The sequence below is a fragment of the Seriola lalandi genome, unplaced genomic scaffold (assembly GCF_002814215.2).
Source record: "Seriola lalandi dorsalis isolate HSWRI2012SDOR001 ecotype SW California unplaced genomic scaffold, Sedor1 jcf7180002054857, whole genome shotgun sequence".
NCBI classification, from domain to species: Eukaryota; Metazoa; Chordata; class Actinopteri; order Carangiformes; family Carangidae; genus Seriola; species Seriola lalandi.
This window is the reverse complement of record NW_019525410.1, coordinates 115,075-126,191: the sequence shown is the minus strand read 5'-3', so window position 1 is coordinate 126,191 and position 11,117 is coordinate 115,075. Positions and strand designations below refer to the sequence as shown.

Below are 11,117 nucleotides of genomic sequence, written 5' to 3'. Positions count from 1 at the left end.
GGGGCGGGGGGGTACTTGTCTTCATCAGTGGCTACTCACTTTAGAATCTACGTTTGCCCCTCGGGCTGATTAATGCGTACGCTCTAATAGCCACTTCAGATGATAAAATGGATGATTGGTGTTTTATACTACAGGACGCACAACTGCTGCTCCGGGCTGCTTCTTCACTCTGCTCTTTAAAGCTTGCTGCTGCTGAAGTCTTAGAAACCCTTTATCTTGTACTATACTTTTCTTGCTGCTTTAAAAGAGTTAATTAGCCTGTAATGGGTGGTTAGCAAAGACACATTGACCATTTTGCTATATATTTAAAAAAAATAAAAAAAAAATAAAAAAATCCATTTAACAGAGTCTAAGACGAATCAAATGTTGCTAGTTTCTCCTGCACACATGAGTTCACTGTGACAATAAGCTGCACGTTGAGGAGAGAAAAAACAGCAGCGATAGATGCGACAGTCTTGCTGAAGCCCTGCAGGTGAATCTCCTTGTGTCGGGCCAATTCTGTAAATAAGCATTTGTTCTTAATCCCACATCATTAAATAAGTTATGGAAATAAGTTCCCTGAGCTGGTACCAAAGTATTTGTTCGTACACGTATCTTCAAATTGAGCTACCAGATTGTCATGAAGGAAAACTTTGCTCATACAGTTTTCAACTTTGAGTGTTTCCTACTTGTACTATATATATATATATATATATATATATATATATATATATATATTATATATACTTCTATTCCACTATATTTCAGAGATAAATATTGATTTTGCTCCACTGTTTTTATTTTATAGGTATTGTTACTAGTTACTTTTCAGATTAAGATTTTACATATAATCTATATGATCTGTTAGTAAAATATGATCCATTGTTGCAGATTAAATTACATAGCAGTATAAAAAGATGGTTAAATTAGCCCCACCTCCACCAGTTACAACATTGAAGTACTATTATTATTATTATTGTTATTATTGGTAGTGGTAGTAGTAGAAGTACAAACAATACAACAGACAAATACAACTGTCAGAAAGTGAAAGTGAATATGCAATTCTAAAATGATTTCAGGGTACAGTGATTTCCACAGCCTGTTATAAAATGCAGAGCACAGTGTTATACAGTGTCCAACTTGTTTAGATGCTGGTGCATTCATGAAGAGCAGATTACCGTTATCCAATAAAATTAAAAAAAAAAAAAAAAGTTGCCAAAATCAAGTGTGACCTTGCCTGGAGGAGATTTATTCTTAAAAAAAAAAAAAAAACTTATTTTAAGTTTCACGTTGGAAACAAGCTTTTTAATGTGTGATTTGAATGACAAGTTCTGGTTCCAATAATAATACATAGCTACTTGTTGTGACAACGAGAATAAATGTTAATTTCAAGCCCTTGAGCAGTTGAGATCTGTGGAAGATTAGATGTTACCTCTTTGCCATTTCAAAATTGCATGACTATGGATTTGTCTGCATTTAACAGCAACTTGAGTTGAGTTAAATGGGGGCTGAACAACATGCTACATGTTAATGCATCAATAGAATCGTTCCAATAATATTGACTAGGGTCGTTATTTATAATATAACTTGATATAACTTGAAAAAAGCCCACGCCCAGCAGTGATGTCACAGAGTACTGCCACACCCACGAGTACATGTCTACATCACTGCAGCAAGGTGAGAAGTTAAACTAGAGAAAACCAGCAAAAGCAAGATTTTAACTGATAAGATTTTTTTTTCAACACTTATGTAACATTAATAAGTAACATTTTGCATTCAATACTTTTACCTTAACTTAGTATTTTTAAAGCGTCATTTTGCTACTTTTACTCAAGTAAATGATCTGAATACTTCTTCCACCACTGATCTCAGTCTCATAGTTAAAACAATGAATATATAATATATCGTTTAATATGTGAAGGCACGTTTGTTCACACCAAATATCACTGGGTCAATATCGCACCAACAGAATATTGGGTTGACTTAATATTTTAATCTAAAATCATACTAGGTACAGTTAACACAGTATTTTAACCAAGTGTTGTGTGTGTGCATTTATTTATTTATTGATTGACTGTACTCATTTTCTGTCCCTGAAGACTGAACAAGCCATTCATAAATATTCAGTAACCTCATCTGAACCCACAACCATGCAGGTCCAACTCGATGCTTTATATCTTGCCATTCCCACGTGTAAATGCTGGAGGCTGACACACCACCACACTGCTGGGGAACAACTCTGCTGCCTTCAGGCAGTGACTTTGTGGTGTTTAATCTCCCAACACACTGCTGCTGTATTTAAAGCTGTTTGACTCGAACATACCCGTATGGCGGTGGATGCGATCTGGAGGTGGTGCAGCCTGCGAAGGGTGCTCTCTCTGTCGGTGAAGTAGGAAGCAGCCAGCTGGTGAAGGGCTTCCAGGGTCACCGTCCCCGTGGTGTTTGAGTTCCTGTTGGCGTTACGGCCGGCCTCGGCCCCCGAGGGTGAAGACTCCTGGCTGAGCTTCCTCTTGTCCACGAATATCGTCAGAGACTCTTCCCCTGGTAACAGTCAGGCAGAGGGAACGAGAGCTTCATTAGCTCTGACAGAGCAGCACTAATCACCTTTCATTAGTATCTTTTTGGGTCAGATAGAAAAGCGCAGTAGTGACTAAATGCTGTGGGGAAACTGATGGTTTGGATGATTGGAGGAAAAAGCACAGACGAGGTCTCTGAATCTCTTGAACTCCTCTTGAACTTATTCAAGATCATTGATCAAGTTCCATTAATTATTTTAATCATCTGAATTATGTTTGGCAAAAATTGAAAAACAAAGCAGCTCTCAGGTCAGCACTGATTCACTAAATAAATTGTCCACTCAGAGATACTTCTAACAATTATGAATATTACATGAGTAATGTAAAAGCAGCCAACTCTAGTTAAGTTGAAAAGTCTTAATGAGTCTGTTTTGGAACTAGAACAACAGACTCATAAAGGCTTTTCAGCTTTTCTCACTATGTTTGAAGTATTTTATCGAAGGAAACTCTTCAGTTTACTTGAGGTGTTTTAGTGATACAGTTACCAAAATGATTGATAAGATGAGATAAGATAAACCTTTATTAGTCCAACAGTGGGGATGTTTGAAATATGATAGATATACTGTATATAATAGATAGATAATAGATACGGGTCATAAAAAGAAACAATAGGAAACAGTCTTGTGATGGCTGCTCGAGGTCTTTGTCAGGCAAACTTAAACACAAGACATACGTGTTCAAAGCAAGGACATCCACTTCACTCAGTCAGTTGTGGCAGCTACAGCATCAGCTACGTCTGAACAAGAGATCAAGAGTTGTTCCAGGTGAGACAAAGGAGTCGCGTCCGGTTATTAAAACCTTCTGTGTTGTGTTGTGGTTTGTCGGGTCTGCCGTCAGAGGAGACAATTGCCTGAGAGACTGTTGAATATTGGTATAAAATGGTGCAACTATGAAGAAGCTCTTTGTCTTTAGTTGAGAGACTCAGACGTTTTCATTTTAAAACAAAAACGATCTCTGTGCAGAATCACTCTCCCTCCATACTATCACAGCTGAAGACACATACATACATGAGCATTAACATACACTGGGCATGCGTGAGCCGGTGTAAACAGGAGGCAGGTTGTCCACTATGCAGTTGGTTAGTTGCAGAAAATACTACGAGCAAGGAACTGCAAAGGCAGCTGCAGCGTCGAAAAGCAGAATTTAACTTCACAGCAGCTGCTAGCAAAAACAGCGTCATCAGTAACACTTGTAATTCATTATTCATGTTGCTTTCAGCACCTGTAGTCCAGGCTGATAAGACCCAATCAGGGAGCGACCTGGGGTGTCTACTTCGTTGTTTCCAAAGGTGTCAATTTTAACCGCAGGGTTTTCAATCTCTAACGGGAGCAGCAGCGTTTCCAAAAGGCTCTGTAGGGGCTCAAAAACCCCGGCGTCGTGCAGATGCCAGGTGTAAACGTACAGCGATGCGTTTTAAAATTAAAATGTAGTATTGTGGATGCAGCCTGAGAGCCAAACTGTATGTTTACTGGTGATTATTGACTAAGTGCTGTGTTTGTTGGAATGATATAGAAGCAACCAAAACATCAAAATAATCCTGATAACTTTTCTCAGAAGTCATTTCAACTTGCACAGCGCCTCCAAGTCGTGTGTTGTTTTTCTTACAGCCTACACTTTTCAAACCCATGCGCTCACATCTTCTTACAAAATATACTTTGCCATAATGATTTATTAACGAGAGAAAAGATAAGCCAATTGTGTATAAATTATAGTGTTGTACAACAGTAATGAAGCTCTGTTTAGGGAACCATGCTGTTTTGACAGCCAAACAAAAATATTAAACCAGTTTTTTTTCGCCTTTTCAAATTTAGTTTTTTGTACTCTAAACCAGACTGATTTGAGCTTTTTTGTGAGCCAAAAGACGCTGATCCAGAAAAATTATTACATGCTTTGTTGTTTAGAAAGCAACAGACGGTAAAATCAGTGCCTCACATGCTGGAAAAAAAACAAAACAACCAATCACATAAGAAGCTTTGTGAATCAGACTTGCTTTGAAGCTCAGTGTACTCTACTGTACCTCCAAGAGTGGCAGAGAGGAGGAGGTGGGTGCCATATTTCTTGATTAGACTCTCTGTAATCGTCTGGAGGGTTGGCCGCCTCCCCAGCTGGCGAATGGTGTGTATGAAGTCGGGGTCGAGGGGCAGAGCCAAACCGCCGCTGCCACCAAAACTGTCCCTCTTCTCTACTGCCAGGCTGTTGACCTTCCATCGACCAAACTCCCTGGCAACACGGCAACACACACACACACACACACACACACACACACACACACACACACACACACACACACACACACACACACAGACATTTTGCTCATTTGATTGAGGCCTTTAGCTGTGTTTAAGGCCCCAGGCTGCTGTTTAACAAGCTGTGGTGAGAGCACAGGAGAAGGTGGATGTGTGGTACATACTTTAAAGCACATATACTATACAGTGTAGTGACCCCACAGCTGTGAAGCTGTATCCCCTGAAGAGCCCTAATAATAAGCTGATGATATGTCAGAGAGACACTTTTTTAACCACCCACTTTCTTACTAAAGGGAGAACAAGTTTAGCTTGACCTTCAAGTCAGTTATTTATCCACTGTAAGATTTTCATTTGCAATTCCCGTGGGAATTTGATGAAGTATATTTTATTTATTTTATTCTGAACCTTTTTTGTCTTAAATACTCTGGATTTAACACTAGTAATTATATATTACACATTTTAAATAATAATATAGTGGTTACAGTTTTTCCATGGTAGAATTGATCTCTTTTCTTAAACAGAACAAAGAGGCTTTGAAACTGCGTTTAGACATTCATGTTGGGAAATGAGACTGTTATTTTTATTTTTTTTTTACCTGTCTTTTTCTGTCCCATTTGTTGGAAAGAAAATAGAGACAAAGTTCTGAGTCAAAGGAATTTCGACATTTTTGAAAATATACTTATTTACTTTCTGGCAGAGACTCACATGAGCGATGCCGCCCTTGTGTCTGTAAGGTAAATATGTAGAAGCAGCCAGCAGCTGGTTATCTTAGCATCACATCTTTTTCTTGTATGGATTAAAAAAAAAAACTGATAAAACATAATAATGAGTGAGCTTTACAGTTGCTGGTTGATGGATTTTTTTGTATAGAGCCAGGCTGGCTGTTTCTCCCTCTTTCCAATCTTTATGCACAAGCTCAGCTAACAGGCTTCTGGCTGTACCTTCATAGTTACCCTCCAGACATGAGTGTTATCAATCTTCTTATCTAACTCTCACCGAGAAAGCAAGTGAGTGTTTTTCCCTAAAATGTCAAACTGTTTGTTTGTTTGTTTGTTTGTTCGCTTGTTTGTGTTGTTCACTCCAAATACCTGCTCTCTTTAAAGTGCCTCAGTATTACAATGTACTCAGGCTGTGCTGTAATTGCCCTGTGTGCCTAGAGGTTATTGATGATTTGGATACTAAAGATGAGCATCACACCATTTTTTTTTGTTGTCAAATTCATGTGTTTATTTTCCTCCTATAGACAAATATGTTGATATGTATTTACTTTTTTTAACCAAATCATGATTTTTCCTTTTTCAAATCAGCTTGGTTACTCCACAATCTTTCCATGTGCCCTCTGGAAATTGCAGAAGTTCCCCCTCGGGTACAAGAACCCCAGGTTCCAATCCTTCGTGCTGCTTACTGTTGTCTGAACGAGCTTGTCACAGCTTTGAATAACTCCTATGTGGGTAAAACAGAACTTATTGCAGCGCGACTCCCACTGCTACAGAAAGGCGCAAAGCCGAAAGTCCCACATCATCAGCTGCCATCATTTGTTATCTCGTGCCCTTTGGACACGAGTCTCACTCAACTCTAAAGCAGCTTCCTCCCTCCTCCCTCCTCCCTCCGTAGCATCAGCTTGTGTCTACCTCTCCCACAGTGCAGCTTGCTGCTCTGTGTACTTCCCTCTCCTTCTGGGAGGCAATCAAATCACTGCCATGAGAAAAACGATCGGCGGAAAAATAATTGGGGAACCGGGACAGTGTGGAGTGTGTCATTACAGCCAATCATCATAACGAGGGGACAGGCTGAGTGTCAGTCACTGGCGGACAGATGGGCATGGCAGATCCAGCCCAGGGTTTAGCTTACAGCTATTCCATCAGCATGCACACACGGCAAACACAGGGATGTTTGCTGTAGGAAGGTCCTGGGATATCTAAACATGATGGTTTAATGTATGTTCTGTAAGCAATCAGAAGTGATCAAAACAGCTGCTTGAGAGGAAAAGAGAACTATAAAAGCAGCTGCTGCGAAGAGCAAATGGACATCTTAGTCACATGCTGCTGCATGACTGATAGGCACGTGATGCTCATGGTGGTGTAACAGAGGTCAGAGGGCTAGAATAGCAGTTTAGTCCCCCCCCGGCTATTTAAGAGCACATAGAAAAATATGGAGCATCTGCAACTCTGTGGAGACTGTAAAATATAGATATGACATATTTCTAAGAATAAATGCCTCTGGTGTTTATACACTACAGTTTATACTTTTCCTGATATTATCTATCTACAAGACATTAAATAATTGGCCAAAACAAGTGGAGGAACTATAAACTGGCCCAAACTGACTCTCCTGCCTGCAGTCATTTTACAGCGGGTATTTTTTTTTTTTTTTTTTAAAGTCTTGGTTGAGTCTCATTTTGGAGTTATCCTTAAATTCATAATCCCTAATCCTCGAAAAAGCCTTTGGGTTAGAAATGTGTGCAGGCAGTTTACAGGTCGCTGCTTCAGGGTAAAAGACCCCACCGAGTGGTGAAATGTCAGCCAGCCAAAAGGCTACAGATGGCGGCCGCCTTCGACATTCCAATCTGTTCACCTCTTTGTCACTTTCATTGATTTTCACTAATCATGGAACAGGGTTTGGAAAAGAATACGCCTCAAGTCAGGGGATGACTGGGACAATTATGCAGCAAGGCCCATTGAAAAAAATGCAGGTGTCACTCGGAGATAAACACCACAAACTAAAAGCTCCCTGGGAGGAGATAATGGACCGATTGATTTATAGATGCAAACATAAAGTACTTTTTCACTTTGGAAAACACTCGACAGTGTCCACCACAGAAAGAGAAGCATAGTCCTGAGGCATTAATAAACCACACAAGACTGCAGGGACAGCAACTAAATATCAGCAGACATTGATTTTTGACAAAATCGTACACAAATATACGTGCAAAATCTGAGCCACCTTATTGCATGTGTAAAAGATGTCGGACTGAAGTGCATTGACTGGCATAGTTTACACCTCACAGTTGCAACAAAGCAGGAAAGACCTAAGCTTCCTTGTGAGGAACATTTAGACACAGGCAGCAGCAGCTAGAAGTGCATGCAGCTCAGGGATGCTGCAGAAAGTCACTGACAGGATGTTGCTGTCCACACACCGTCATGGCTGCAGGGGTCATTTTGAGAAAATCAGCAATAACAGAATCATCAAAATGCCAAACACCCTGAAACGAAAACCCAAGAAAGAAAGAAATGTTTGATTTCTATTCGAGTGGCAGATCAGTTTTCAGGTGCAAGGGGGAGCGGGGGGTTGAATTTTGCAGTGCTACAGTGGTTCTTCAGATTTGCTCATCAGCTTGTGACTAATTCGGTGCAGGTGTGATACCTGTGAGGGCAATCCTGAGAGTGAGCAGCTTTTCATTCCAAACACTACAGCAGCTGCTTTCACTGATTAGTTCCTCTCTAGCTCAGAGTGCTCATCAGTGAAATTATCCAGTGGTATGTTTGGATGAAATGAAAATCTGCACTTTGCAGCCCAAACCTGAAACAACTGAAGAAAGATTTAAGAAATGTATATCTTATAGGGGAAAAGTAAATGCAGCACACACCCATAACACTCCAGCTGTCTCACCTGTAGATCTTGTATCTGGTGCTGAAGCCCTGCTGGTATCTTTCCGCAGCCTCCGTGAACTCTAGTGACTGGTGGAAGGGCCCTTTATCCGACAGCAGCCAGCCCAGGGAGCCGAGGGCGCTGTCGCCTTGTCCGGCGGCGGCGGCGGCCCTGGAGGTCCAGCAGCAGCAGCAGAGCCACAGGCTGAGAGCCGCCCCCTCCCATAGCAGAGACAGCCGCTTATGACTGATTCTCTGACAGCTCATGCTTCACCCAGCGACACCTCATTTCTCTCCGGACTGGGAGGAGGACAGGAGTAAGATACTGTTACACTTTCACACATTTCAGGGATGAAAAAGTAGTGCGTTGCGCATAGACTAAGTGCATGATCAAATCTTTTTTATTTTTTATATATACTCAGGCACTTACCTGATTTTGCAATAGGGGCCAAACGATGCGCTCTCAAGAATAAGTGAACTCTTCTGATCTTGCGAGAGCTGCGAATAAAAAAACCTTTCCTGTTCGACGATCCGACCAAATTCATTAACTCGCCATTCGTGAGTCGTTCCTTCCGGGCGCTACTCCACAACTTAATGTCCGCTCTCGCTCAACTTTATTTCGGCAGACGATCCTCCAGCACCCGCGCATCCACGCGCTCCTCGGTGACAAGTTGCAGCAGCAGCAGCAGCAGCAGCAGCAACGGAGGCACGAGCACACAGATGATGCTCATTCCGAGGATGTCCGCGCGGTCAGAGATATGTCCAGAGGTTTAATGCAAAGCCCGGATTTTTCCATTTTATGGGAAATCCCTTTTGTTGCACCTTAAAGTGGCTGCTATGGAATAAACAATAATCTGGGTAGATGTTGCATGTGAGCTGTTATTCCCCTCTCTGCTGAGTGAGCTGCTGGATGAATGAGCGCCTGCTGCAACACACAGAGCTTTTCTTCCCTAGTTTTTTTTTTTTTTTTTTTTTTTTTTTCAAGTGAGATAGCGAGAGGGCGAGCAAGTGCATCATGATGAGGATACTGTAAATGGCCTGAGTGGATTCAAGTTTTGAGCATTGTGCATCAGTGCTGTTGATCATTCACTATAACCTTCACATACTTCCGTCATTATTTACCACCACAGCCGATTCCAACCGAAGTGACACATTAAAAGTGTTAAAAGGAGCTTGATAATAGGCTAATTATCTCCCAGTGTACAGTTTCTTTTTTTCTTCCTTTTATTGTCCTGTGCCACAGCTTCAAAGCCTGCAGCTTGCACAACTAAATGGCCCACACCGACCCCTCCTATGATGACATGCACACTGCTGGATTTACCAGTGGGAATAATTGCAAGCCATTATCGGAGTACAGGTTTCTCGGGTGATGTGATTCAGGTTCAGGAGTGCGCTCAGTTTGGCACATCCAGACGTCATAATTTGCATGAAAAGAAAACAGTTTCTTCTCACAAAAGGATGCTTGGATTCCTAATTATGCAAAAGAAATGTTTGACCTGCAACTTGTAAATAATAAACTTTGAACACTCGGAACATTTTAGTGCGAAGCCTTTGTTGCTAATGGCGTCTTTTTTCAGACAGTGATGGGCGAGGAGACAGGTGTAGGAACAGATGCTGATTTGGATTTCCCCTCCCCTCTCCCAACTCGCTTGCAGCAACATCACAACCACTTGACACACAGTCAACAAATCTTTCAGACATGTGAAAGCTGAATGGCGATAGGGGGAAAGTTAGCTGCCACGAGCCTTCAAATTATGGCAGAGAAGATAGCAGGGACGTAGATCTGTGTGTGTGTGTGTGTGTGTGAGTGTGTGAGTGTGTTTGTGTTTGGGGAAGGGAGTTGACAGGTACAGCAGATGAATCTCTTATTAGATTCCTTTGTCTGCTCTTCGGGGACTACGACAATGGAAAAAAGAAATACGATAAATTCCCAAGCCAGAGGTTGTTTGATGTTGGTGCTATTATACTTTATATTTTCCAGGAGTCCTTTGTCTGGCTCTTTCAAGTCATCTTGTCATTATGCTTGTCATTCACACTGAAAACCTGATTGACAAAGGCCTCCCTGTGTTAAATGGGCTGCGAGGAGAGTGTCTGTTATCCATGATGGGGTTGAATCAATAGTCTGCTTTTATTGATCCCCCTTTTGCTTTAATGTTATTTGGCAAGCGCTCCTCAGGATGCCAGGCGCTGCTTCTTTTCTTTTTCAAGCTCAAATTAAGAGAGTCAATTCAATAACGAGGGGTCACATCTTCAAAGCCTAAATAGCTGTAGTCACCGCCAGTGCTGCTGACAGACAGACGTCGGGACCGTCTCAATCAACCGAAACACTTTGAAATTTAAAACAAGAGCCACTTTTTCTGCTACTCCTCCAGCAGGAGGATTTGCCTCCCCAGGTAGCTGATCTTGGCATTTGGGACTTCTGTAATGATAGCAGAGCCTGCATTTGCTTGTGCAACAAAAGGAACGCATTAAATATTCCAACTTGTAATTTGCGTGGAGAAAGGATGGGAGAAATGAAGGAGGCTAAATGAGCTTTTCCCTCCGGGGCTGCAGACTGTTATAGTCTCCTGAAATCTGGGTCTTTGTTGTCTGTGTGAGCTGTAATTGAAAAGTTCCAGCCCCTTGTTTCTCCCTCTTTCCTCCACATTCCTTTGGTTTCCTCTCGCTCTCTCTCTCTCTCTGTCTCTCTATCCTAGTTTCTTCATCTGACATCCCTAACTTCCCTTCCA

The 11,117-nt window shown here is 41.6% G+C and overlaps 1 protein-coding gene across 1 annotated transcript in view; it reads right to left on the bottom strand.

Moving 5' to 3' along the window:
• LOC111670525 (BMP/retinoic acid-inducible neural-specific protein 3-like) overlaps positions 1-9,286 on the bottom strand; it is a 16,611-nt gene extending 7,325 nt beyond the window's left edge. Inside the window, exons 1-4 of the mRNA XM_023427264.2 lie at positions 8,819-9,286; positions 8,411-8,688; positions 4,573-4,775; positions 2,303-2,520 (exon numbers count right to left, since the gene is read on the bottom strand). Of these exons, the coding sequence (XP_023283032.1) occupies positions 2,303-2,520; positions 4,573-4,775; positions 8,411-8,655 (666 nt within the window). The 5' untranslated portion in view covers positions 8,656-8,688; positions 8,819-9,286. The remainder of the gene's footprint in view (positions 1-2,302; positions 2,521-4,572; positions 4,776-8,410; positions 8,689-8,818) is intronic.
• Between the last annotated feature and the right edge of the window lie 1,831 nt (positions 9,287-11,117).